Source organism: Mus caroli, chromosome 15 (genome assembly GCF_900094665.2).
Source record: "Mus caroli chromosome 15, CAROLI_EIJ_v1.1, whole genome shotgun sequence".
Taxonomy (NCBI): Eukaryota; Metazoa; Chordata; class Mammalia; order Rodentia; family Muridae; genus Mus; species Mus caroli.
Window position 1 is genome coordinate 32161305 of NC_034584.1, and position 12565 is coordinate 32173869.

The following is a 12565-nucleotide window of genomic DNA, read 5'->3' on the forward strand; positions in this document are numbered from 1 at the left end:
GGATGGATCACAGGGCCCCCAATGGAGGAGCTAGAGAAAGTACCCAAGGAGCTAAAGGGGTCTGCAACCCTATAGGTGGAACAACAATTTTTATATTTCTTTTAGTGCCGAACAGATGGTAAGGCCCTAGAAAACTCTCACTGAAGGGTTTTCAGACTGACTGATTGCAAAAGAGACACACACCAATACATTTGAGTTTCTGTCAGTATTTACTCAATCAGCAGATATTTGTATGGTGTGCATGGGGTCCTGTGGCTGGGTAAACTCTGAGGGAAGACCGTCTTCTTGGATCTGAGGAATAAGACCAGATAAGAAGAATTGTGAATATGCCAACAGAGAATACAGAAACTGCACGCTGAAGGTGGTGGGCGTGGCTTGTGAAGAATATTGAGAATAGCTGTGAGACCCTCTCCTGAGGAAGGAAACTCTTGAGACACGGGGCTAGGAATGGAAATGAGAGTAAGGAGGAGGTTCCTCAGAACTCAAAGGAAGGGTCATAGAGGAACGGCCACATATCTATGTAGGGGGATAAGTGTGTGTATGCCCTGTTACCAACACTTACTTGTTCAATATTTGCTTTATAGGCCAAGAGTTATGTGTGTAATTTTGTGTGTGAGCATGGGCCATGATGACAGCTCTCTTCTTCCATTTTGTAGGGTCTTGGCATCAAACTTGGGTCCTCAGGCTTGGAGGACCTTCAGATGGTTCTCGTGCTGAGCTGTCTCATCTACACCTACCTTGGCATCGAATTATGAACGTGTCTAAAATGTACACACACACACACACACACACCACAACTGGGCTGCTGTTTGGGTAACACCAACCATCCTTATAGCCTCCTCTCAACACATCTGCTAACAGAGATGCTTAGAGGATCCTGATATAGTCAAATTATTACTGTTTACTAGTATTCAACACGCATATAAAATGTCTGCTGAACATATCATGCTTTTAGCATCTTGCTAGCCTGTTTAATGTGATCAAACTGTGAGTAGACATTTGACAGAGAAAATACCTCACAGTTTTATATAAGTGTCAGATAAGTTAGCTATCACTTGAGCCTTGATGGTCTTCCTCTAGAAACTATGCTTCCAACCACTCCCTTAGACTTCTTGCTGTGTCACCTTGTCTCTGTAATTGGCCTTCCATTAATTTTGATTTTGTACCATTTGACATAAAGTGTTAGAGACAACCAGGGATTGAAAAGAGTGGTCTATATGTTGGAAGGCACAGCGAGCACGTGATACCTGCATATATCTCAGAGACACCCATTTTCCTTTTCCTGGGGATGATAAAATGAAACTAGAACACGATATGGTTACTACTATTGTTATTATTTTACATTTGTTTTTTTGTTTTGTTTTGTTTTTTGGGTTTTCGAGACAGGGTTTCTCTGTGTAGCTCTGGCTGTCCTGGAGCTCACTTTGTAGACCAGGCTGGCCTCGAACTCAGAAATCCGCCTGCCTCTGCCTCCCGAGTGCTGGGACTAAAGGCGTGCGCCACCACGCCCGGCTACATTTGTTTTTTATCTTTGTAATATTTACATATATTCCCAGCCTATTTGTATTAATTCTACCATTTAAATTTTTCAGAAATTTCGGAGTACTTCTGTTGGTGCTGATGAGTATACATATGACCAGACGGGAAGGTAGGTCACCAGGAGATGCATTTAACTGACAGACTTTAAACATTTTTATTTTATTGTTCTGTGCCTAAGGTGTTTTGCCTGCATGTATGTCTGTGTACCATGGTGCCCACGGAGGCCAGAAGAGGGTGTCAGATCCTCTGGAACTGAAGTTAGAGATGACTGTGAGCTGCCATGTTGGTTCTGGGAATCAAACCTGGGTCCTCTACAGGAGTAGCCAGTGCTCTAGCCACCGAGCCATCCCTACAGCTCCAAACCTCAGATTTTTATCAAATAAGAGGAGTTATTTAAAACCTTAAATGACTTCTAACTCTAAAAGTTAAAATGTAAATAAAACATTTCAAAAGTTTCTATCATAGAAAGTAGAGTCCCTCTAATCCTGTGAGTGGGACATTTTAAAAGACAATGTGTGTGAGTCATTTTTGCTCCAAGTCTTTTGAAGACCCAGCCGAGAGGGATTGGTGATTCAGAAAGTATAGAGTTTATTAATAGCCCCCTTCTGTGGCTTATCCCACAGTGTAACCAAAACAAGCATTTCTGAAAGAACAAACTGAATAAAAAAAGACAAGATTCTTACCTATTATTAATTTTAAACAATCAGAATTAGAAAAAAAAATCAATGTTTTTGTTTTATAAGTTACATCTTAAAAATATGAGAGGAACTATTTGAGCAAAGATCTTCTCAATAAAACTTTATTTGTAAAATCAGGCTGTGAGCCATTTGTTATGAGCCGTTACCCACAAGCCCCTGACTTGGAGTAGCCTCACTGTGAATCCTTCTGAGGGCTTCCAAACAGGAAATGGGCCAGTTTTACAGCTGGTGCTATGATGTCAGCTGTTAGGAGTTGGAGGTGGATGATCAAATCAAGCTCTCAGGCATTTGTGGCTAGATACAGAGAAAATGGGCGAATTTGGAGGCCGAAGGGGGAAGCTCTGATTCTTAGGATAAAAGTGGGAACTTCTAAGGCTGAATTCCCACCATCTCTGGTGTTTGCCCAGCACATCCTGGACTTTCTCCCCACTTAAAACCACCTGGTTTACAGGCTACGGTTAAAAATGTATATTGTACCACCTTGGGTTTGGACTTATTCATCTTGCTGTATTCCATATTTTGTCTGTTAAATAGTCATTATTTCTTAATAGTCACATCAAACCCTGTTGATGTGAATCTGCCCAGGAAGGAAAAAATGTCCAGTTAGTGAACTGACCGCTCTGTGTTTCCTCTTCACAGTGGTACATTTCAGTACACCCTGGAAGCCACCAAATCTCTCCGTCAGAAGCAGGGGGAGGGCCCCATGACCTACCTCAACAAAGGACAATTCTATGCCATAACACTCAGTGAGACTGGAGACAACAAATGCTTCCGGCACCCCATCAGCAAAGTCAGGGTATGCGCCACATTTCTCAAAATGGAACTCCAGGGTGATCAGGGGGTGGGGTTGCTCCCCAACATACCCCTGGAATGGCATGGAGAAAAAGTCCAAAATAAATAACTCAGAAAGTCTCGTGCAAGAGAGCCTATTTATTGCTCATAATTTATCATTTTAATCAGTAACCAATAAAACTCGGGGGAGCGACCTGACTGAGCATGCTTTTTCCCTGTACCAAGGAATCCCCCTCGCCTCTTTCATGGCTTGTAGGCTGTGCAGTTTTCAGCTGATCTGTAGTAGATCAGGGTATGTTTGTGAGTGATGTGTAGCAGAGAGTATTTTCTGCTGAGTCTTGGACCATTTACAACCCTTACAAAGCCTTCTGCAGCCCCTGGCTTATCCAGGATTCAAAAGGCGAGGAGGTATGATGATCCCCAACAGCGGCAGCTTGGAGGGATTTCAGATTCATGAGTATTAATCTCTAGTGTGGGAAATGACATGAGTGGTCACTGTCTGTCTGCTTTGGATGCATGCCAGGCTGGCATGCTCGCTACTGCCAACAGGGAGCTGATAGGTAGTCCATCTCCACTTCAAAAAAAACAAAACAAAACAAAAACAAAACAAAACAAAACCCTTACAGCAGAGGTTAGAAAGGGTTGCAAGACTTTCCTGCTTTGTTGCAATACAGATTTCCCTGCTCTCTTATAAACTGCTCCATGCCACTGTACCTGTGGTCCCCAGCCCGTCAGATTCTGTCTGTAGATGTGTCCTACTAAGCGTTTTAGCTTGAGAAGTAGGGAACCGTGGCATGCCCAGAGCCCAGTGACCCAACCATATATGTCCAGAGCACAGTGCCCCTACCACATATGGGCCAAGTTCCCAAGCAAAGTGAGCCCATTGGCGATCAAAAGGTACCTAGGGTACTGTTCACCGTGAGGGACAGCAACCTGTTCCAACCCTGTGGCCAGAACTATGGTGGAGGGCATACTGTATCAACAAGAATGCATTGCATCAAGTCACACAGTGATGCTGTCTTCTTTGTATCAGGGATTTCACTAGGTGCTGGATGCTTAATAACTTACTGAAACTAAACCACAACCCGTTTTAATAATAATAATAATAATAATGAAGCACATTGTTCTATTACAGTACTATGCATAAGAAAACTTGGCTTTCAGAAGCTAATAAGTGGCGTAACTAAGATGGGTGGGATTGCTGGGGTAGGTCCCAGGCTGCCAGCTTCCTGACTAACTCTTCTAGCATGAGGATGGGCTGCATGGTGCATGGTGTTTGCCTCGGGGGGTCTCTAGTCCTAATTCATGTGAGACTTTGGGTTCTACCCCCAGCACCACCAAGAAAACCAAGTACAACTAGAAACAGTGCTCTGTGGAGCCTCCTGGAGGGATGAAAAGCAGAGGGCTTTCTCCTTGGGTCTCAATCCAGACATGGGTATCTGGGGGGAACAGGTGGGATACAGTTAAATCATATGTATATGAGTTCCATGCAGCCATTGCTCTGAAAAGGTGGCAGCTATGTAAGTGACATCTGTTGGGACTTTCCCAGTGATTCCACTTTGGTGGGATCATGAAAGTCTTTTAATATGGATGTGTAAAACTGGGTGTGGTGATACATGTCTTTAATCCCAGCAGTGGGGAGGCAGAGGTAGGCAGATATCTGAAAGCTTGAGACTAGCCTTGTGAATAAAATGAATTCCAGTACAGCTAGGGTTGTTAAACAATTTTCTGGAAAATTCAAAACCACACACACACACACACACACACACACACACAGAGCAAAAACAACAACAACAAAACCAAACCAAAACCATGAAATAACTGGTCATTATGGAAGTTTTATCTTCTTTTGTTCCGTTTTTCTGGAAATGTGATCTGAACCAGATAAGGCACCTCATCGCTGTAATCCTGGAGTAATTCTGGAGTCTGCGGCAGGGTCATGGCAGCCTGCGTTCCAGAAGGACAGCCAACATATGTAAATTTTTGCAAATGATGTCTGTTTGAAATTTAGAACTGCAGTGAGGTTTAGATTCTGTTTTTTCTTTAAAGATTTATTTATTTTATAAAAGTACACTGTAGGGCTGGAGAGATGGCTCAGAAGTTGAGAGCACTGACTGCTCTTCCAGAGGTCCTGAGTTCAAGTCCCAGCAACCACATGGTGGCTGACAACCATCTGTAATGAGATCTGATGCCCTCTTCTGGTGTGTCTGAAGACAGTTACAGTGTACTTTTTTTTTTTTAGATTTATTTATCATATGTAAGTACACTGTAGCTGTCTTCAGACACACCAGAAGAGGCCATCAGATCTCATTACAGATGGGTGTGAGCCACCATGTGGTTGCTGGGACTTGAACTCAGGACCTCTGGAAGAGCAATCAGTGCTCTTAACCTCTGAGCCACCTCTCTAGCCCAACGTTTAGATTCTTATTTCTGTGAAGCAGAATTGGTTGCTCTAGCTCATGTAAAGGACAGCCATGTTTTGCTGAAGTGCAGCGCTGCCCTTGTACTTTTGGGTTATGAGTTCTCTGACGTTTGAAATATGTTTATCAACATGAGTTTTGTCTCCTAGCATGTCTGTGTTTCCTGTGCAATTCTCTTATTACCTGTTCCACTCCAGCCTGAGGCACTTCCCTAGGCGAGAGATGAATGTGTGCTTCTTTACAAATGGCACCAATTCTACTTAAGACAGGTTTCAGATGTGTTTTTCCCAATGTAAGCCAGCTGCTTTGCAGTTTCGAGCTAACCCTGCAAAATATACCAACCGTGCCAAAGGCTGCTTCATCTGGTTGTCAGGATGCTGTGGTAGGAATGACGAAGGGTATTGTTTTTATCCAGGCTGTTCCCAGTGTGTGTGTATGTGTGGGTGTCTGCACACATGCACACATACCTACAAGGAAGATAACTTCAGAAGTTGTTTCTCTTCCGTCCACCCTATGCCTCTCAAAGACCTAACTCAGGTCGCCAGGATCGTGACAAACAACTTAACTCACTGAGGCCTTTCCTTGCTGCAGTCTCTGGATTTAGGGGTAGGAGGGTATGGTTTCTCTGTGAAGCCCTGGCTGCCCTGAAGACTCAGCTGGCCTCAAACTCAGATCCTTCTGTCTCTGGCTACAGAGTGCTAGGATTAAAGGCAGGAGCCACCATGCCTGGCTCTTCAACAATAAAAGCTACAGGCTGTGTTAGAGTTGCCGGAAGTGGGAACTTTGTCAGTCGTCCGAGAATAACGGCAGCTTTTCTCTCCTGCAGAGTGTGGTGATGGTGGTCTTTAGTGAAGACAAAAACCGAGATGAGCAGCTGAAATACTGGAAGTACTGGCACTCCCGGCAGCACACTGCCAAGCAGAGGGTCCTCGACATTGGTGAGTTGCCTCTCCCTCTAGGCTTTGGCAACTGGCTGGGTTGCCAAAGTCAGCCAGTACAGTGACCACTACAGGGGCTGGGTTGCACTGTGCTATGCCAGGCACTGAGTTGTACATGTGACCTGTGACATTGAGCACAGATGAAGCTGAAGATCAGTCAGACTGAGCAGAGACGAAAGCATTTTCCTTTCCACCAGAATCAACTTGTATAATAATAATTATAATGCCTTCGTAGCACCGTGGCAGATATAAATAATATATGTATAACAATAAATATATTATTTCTAAAATATTTGTGTGCCCTATGCTTGAGCCATACAGGCAGTGGGCAGGTCAGGTAAACTCTTGTCCCTTTCTGCGTGATAAAACTCAGGCCCATGAGGCTCAAGGCCCCTCACAAAGGTCTAGTGACCTCTAGTCTGTGGTTCCGCCCTAAATCCTTTCATTCCCACATAAACTTAATGCAAGCAGAAGTCAGTGATCAAGAAAATAATCTTTCTGAGGAACTTACCTACCAGTCAAGAAGAAATGAGCCTGCAGAATTCATTTTGGATATATTTCTAAATGCAATATCTGCTCTTTAGAGATCAAGGAGCCCTGGACAACCCAAGGGTCCAGACAGAAAGGCAGATACTATGCTACCTACCTAGTCAGCTAGCTCCTTGCCACGGTTAGGAAGGATGGAGTACTGGGAGACCATCCAGGTAGCACCTGTGGGGCTGGGGAATCAAAGGGGAACCACCCAGCAGGAACTGGGACCACAGAGGAAGCAGTTTTCCACTGGGAGGTGGAACTGCTGCCAGCCACAAGCTTAGTGCCAATGGGGCAGAGAAGTGCCCAGGCTTTCTTGCTCCCAAGCTCCCTGCCTGGGCTTCTCGATCGGATTCAAGGCTGGGGAGTACAGGACCCCGACAGAGTTTGCAGGATCAGCGCCCTAGACACAGAGAAGAACTGGAGAAGCTGGAGAGTAGATTTTAAAAAATGTCTAGACATTTCTTGAAAGGAATCGGCAGTATCTAGCCAATTTATTCTCATAAAGAATTCCTTTTCTCGTAATTAAAGTCATAACAAAGTCATAACCCCTTAGACGATGGCTGTGGTCCTCATGGATGTAGGCAGAAGGCCAATTATCATTGGTCACCACAAAATACCAAGTCAGTAAAAGAATAAAAGGATACTTGCTTTCATGTCTCATGCAGTGGAACAGAGGCTCTTTCCCTCATGACACCCTTGACGGCTCCCTGGACCGATGGCAGAGATTATTAGCGAGTAACTAGATTAATATTGAGAGTCACCAGAGACCATTTAGAAACAAAGTGTTGGAATGGCATGTTGAATGAGAATAATCCCATTCTGTATTTCTCTTACCCTCACACACAGAGGGGTGGCTACACAGAGAGAAGCACTAGCAGCTACTAATCTATAAACAGGGAAACTGAGGCAAGGAGTGGTGTCTCCGTGTCAGGCGAGTTGTCCTGGAAGTCAGCCCAAGTGCTGGGGTAAGAACTGTATTCCTAACTCAAGCCAGTGCTTTGGAAGCTGGAGGCTGGAACAAGATACTAGGAAAACGTGCTCTGACCTGTTCTATAACCGTCTGTGTAGAACAGAGAAGCAATTTTATTTTATTTGAAAAGTTAGTCTTATAATTATTGCCCAAGAAAAGGAGAGAAGCAATTACATGGAAATATAGGCTCAGTTCAAATGAGGTAAGTCATAAAGGTGCCTTGCTGGCATGCCTGCTCACCAGCTCCAGCGCTGTTACAGGGTTACCTCTGCAGAGACTGGAGTCATTTCCCGCCTTTCTAGCCCTTCCAGTAAATCTCTCTTTATTACCTCCCATTTGCTTCTATACTTCTCGCAGAGAGCCCCACATACATGCTTATGTAAATGCAGAGTGTGTGTGCACATACATGTATGCAGGCCAATCACATATATACCTACACATGCAGAACAAGTCAGTCTAACAACAAAAACAAAAGGACAGTTCTCAAATTTCTACCAGTGTCTGTGGTTAAGTCCGTCTAAGACCTTGAAACGGTGACCTTCAAGCTGAATAAAAACAAAGAAGAGGCCTCTTTGATTAAAGTTCATGGTAGCTCTTGCTCTCTTGCTTTCTCTTGATCTTGCCCCCCCAACCCCACCCCACTCCATTCCTTTCCCCCCTCTCTCCCCGTGCTCATGGCCGGCCTCTATCTACTTCTCTACTTTTTCTCTCTGCCTTTCTCTGCCTCTACTACCCACTTAACTCCCCTCCCCATGCCCTGAATAAACTCTATTATATACTATAATAATAATAATTAATAATAATAATAATAAAGTTTATTGTATGTTAAAAAGAAAAAGTGTGCATGTGTGTGGGCACACATGGGTGTGCCACAGTGTCCATGTGATAGCTAGGCCGAAGGCACTTGTGAGAATTGGCTTTCTTTTCACCACATGGTTTTCTGGAATTGAACTTCTGTCCTCAGTCTTGGAATGGGGAGTGCCTTTACTGGCCATCTTGTTGACCCTAAGTTTTTTGGTTTTGGTTTTTAAAATTTTGAACAGGGTTTCACTGCTGTTCTGACTGTCCTGGAACTTAACTATATAGACCAGGCTGGCCTCAGATTTACAGAGATTTGCCTGCCTGTCTTCCAGGTGCTGGAATTATAAAGGTGTGGGCCACCATCTCAGCAAGCTTGAGTTCTTAATCAGCAATCTTAATGTTGAGGATTACAGGACTCACAGCCTCTAAATTACAGCTGCCAGGGTTCTGAGGGTGGGCACAAGTGTCTTCAGCTCACTCTGTAGGGTCCTGGGATGACTAGCCCCACCCCTGTTCTCTGTCTCTCCACCTCTACTCCTATCCTGCCTGTGGCCACAGACCTTGCCCCTCCCACAAGACCTTTTACTTACCCAGCATGCCCCTACACTCATGCCTAACAAGAGTCACTAGCTTGTGTTCTGTATGTGGGAGAATGTTCTTGCCTCTCCTTACACAAGCTTATTTTACTTGGACCAGGTTTTCAGCCATTCTTTGAGGTTGCCCCTAGTCTCCTGGCCTCATGCTTTATGTGGAAAGGTGTTTTGTACTTCCCAAGGCTCAGAGAAACCCCAGGGGTCCAGTCTGTGCTTCCATGAGAAAGAGAAGGGACTCAGGGCCAGGGCAAAGGGCAGGCGCTGCCAGCTTGGGCCTCTGTTCCCAGATTCTGTCAGTTTTCTTCAGTGAAGCTGATTCTGCATCCGTTACCCTACTGCCCGGGGAGCTCTTGGGATGAACACTTGGGAAACTTGTTCCCTCATTTCTTTCAAACCCCAATAAGATCCCTGTCACTGTGTCCTTATTTCATGTCAGAACAGGTGTCAGCAGCTCCCCTGTTGTTCATTCATATGTTTGTATTTCTCGGGCTTCATCTCTTTCTAGAAGGTAGTCTCCCTGAGAGCAGAGCCTTGTCTGTTGTGCTCCTTCCTCTGCTCTGTGCTTAGCACAGGGCTGGAGATGTAGTGGATGTCTGAATGAATGCATGAGCTGATGTATGTATCATAAGCTCTCAGACTGAGGGGAGATCTGAAGGAGTGGACTGTACCTTACTAACAGCTACTCCCTGGGCACAACTTCCTTTGCCACAAACTTTCTCGAGCCGTCACACATTAACTAAAAAAGTCATCCTCACTGGGTGATGTGCCTTAAATCCCAGCACCCAGGAGGCAGAGGCAGGTGAATCTCTAAGTTTGAGGCCAGCCTGGTCTACAGAGTGAGTTCCAGGATAGCCAGGGCTACACAGAGAAATGCTGTCTCAAAAAAACCAAAACAAACCAAACAAAGATCATCTTTAAAACAACCATTGTATTGCCTAAAAGCTGAGATGGGGGGGTGGCAGAGGCAAGAACTCCACCTCAGTCTTGGAGCGTGTAGGTGGATGGAAACCTAGTGCCCGAGGCTGCTCCTGCGCTCTATGGGTCTGTGTTGCATCTCAGGGCCTGACTGCCCTTGTCTCTGGTCACATGTAACACATAGTGACAGAGGACGCCATCACTCTGTCACAGATGCTCTGATGATTCTGTCCTTGCCGTCCAGGGCTGAGGACACTGTACTGTCAGACTGTTGTGTAGGTCTGGGGTATCTGAGAGCCAGGTCAGGTGTTTGGTTCTTATATGTTGGTTCATAAAGTGTTTGGGGTTGGGTAGGAAGGGTTAACGCTGAGCCCCAACTCCATTAGAAGTCAGACAGACAAACACCCAGAGTTCCAACTAGCACAAGCTCTTTCTTGTGAGCTCCCTGAATAATGGCAATTATTACAGGTTGTAAAGAAGTTTCCATTCTGCTGCTCAAAAGCATTCCATGCAAGCTAAGCCTCCCACAAGGAGAAACCATTTAAATGATATTTGTCCTTTGATTGCCTTTAAACCTCATATTAAGGCATTTAGTCACTGACAAGTCCATATTTTTTTTTCCACACCAGCTTGAGGAAATGCATGCATACATTCATTCAGCTACAGAGTATCTTCTGTGGGTGAGACCTTTTTCGGCTCTGGTGATTAAATGTAATTAAGACAGGGCCTTATCATCACATTACCCTCACCTAGATGCAAGAAGATGAACATCTGAGATGTTAAAAGGAGAGTTTTTCAGGGCAGAGACTTCTGAAGGGATATAAAGGCCATAAGAGTCAGACACAAACTGAAGGATCCTGTAAGTGAGACAGTGGCACCTGCCTAGATAAAATGATACTGAAAAACGACTTTAACTATCTGTTAAGAAAGATAGCAGAGGCTCAAGCTCTCATGTATCCTAGGGAGGGAGGGTTGATGTGACCGATGCAGCGAGCAGGGAAGGCAGGGGATGCACAGGATATGGTGGGAAGATGGCTTTTTAAAGGAGACCCTTGCTGATATGAGAGTGATGGGTAGACGATTCGCTAATGGAACTTGCTGATCTCCAGTTCTAAAGGGTCCCTTGGGTGACACACGCTGAAGCCTATTGGTGGTAGTCTGAACCGGAGAGGATACCTTGGGGTCCATAGAACTTTGGGACACATGAGTGGACTCCAGATTTCTCCTTAGTGAGTTGTAGCACTTGATTTTGGAGGCATTGGATAAGATTTGTGGATGTCTGTCAGAATTGTAATGGGAGAGTAAATTCTGGACTAGCTCAAGGAGAAGGGACTGGCAATTGGGAGGCTAGTGATGGGTAAGGAAAAACCTGCACACAGAGTTGAAATTTGGAAATGGGAAACAAGCCATCCCTTGAGAAATGATTAGAGGTGATGATGCAGGAGGAAAGGGCCATGAAAGGGTAACAGTCACTGTGCCAGCTCAGTAGTCACTGTGCCCTACTCCTGGGAGGTGGTACCAAGAGAAGCAAGTGGCCAGGAGCAGAGTTCAGATTGGTGGATGCATATTAGGGCAAGTATTCACATACAGAGCAGGCCAGCTGGTCCTGGAGCTCGTTGGTAAGTGAAAGCTACTAGGTTTTTAAGTGTGATCCATGGAAAAATGCTGGAAGTGGACCACAAGTCTAACAGTGGTGAACTTTAGGGTGTCCACTCAGTGAATAGCTAGCTCCATCTCTGAATGTGAGTGTTTTTCTGTTATTTTTCAAGTAGGGAGACAAATGAGTTGATTTCACAATTCATATTAACATCATAAAAATGAAACCACAGCTAGTCTGTGCCACCTTCACATACAGTCTCTCCTTGACACGACTCAGGACGTTTCCCAGAGAGTCCAAAAAATGTACATCACAATTTGTTTGCATGTTCCCAGTGGGGGAGCAGAGTTTGATGTCCAAGGGAGCATCCATCAGTACTTCTCAGTACTAATAGGTAGTTGTCAATCTAACATGTTATAATTCAATCTTAGACTTCATTTTGATCCACTGTCATATTTCCTGTGTCGAAGTTTATTAGCTGTAGTGTTAATGGTAATCCTATAATTATGTATTCGATTTTCAGTTATTAGCATGTCATTATAGGATTTGGGAATGTGTGTGTCCCAATACAAATTCCTCCCTTCCTCTCTCTCTCTCTCTCTCTCTCTCTTTCTCTCTCTCTCTCTCTCTCTCTTTCTCTCTCTCTTTCTCTCTCTCTCTTTCTCTCTCTCTCTCTTTCTCTCTTTCTCTCTTTCTCTCTCTCTTTCTTTATCTTTTTCTTTCTCTCTTTCTCTTTCTTTTCTTCTTTCTCTCTCTCTCTCTCTCTCT

The 12565-nt window shown here is 44.6% G+C and overlaps 1 protein-coding gene across 3 annotated transcripts in view; it reads left to right on the top strand.

Moving 5' to 3' along the window:
• Nucleotides 1-12565, top strand: part of Grhl2 (grainyhead like transcription factor 2) — a 132188-nt gene that overhangs the window by 54791 nt on the left and 64832 nt on the right. For all 3 annotated transcript variants that reach the window (XM_021183428.1, XM_029470167.1, XM_029470166.1), the window contains 3 exons: nucleotides 1593-1648; nucleotides 2877-3033; nucleotides 6276-6387. In XM_021183428.1, the coding sequence (XP_021039087.1) occupies nucleotides 1593-1648; nucleotides 2877-3033; nucleotides 6276-6387 (325 nt within the window). The remainder of the gene's footprint in view (nucleotides 1-1592; nucleotides 1649-2876; nucleotides 3034-6275; nucleotides 6388-12565) is intronic.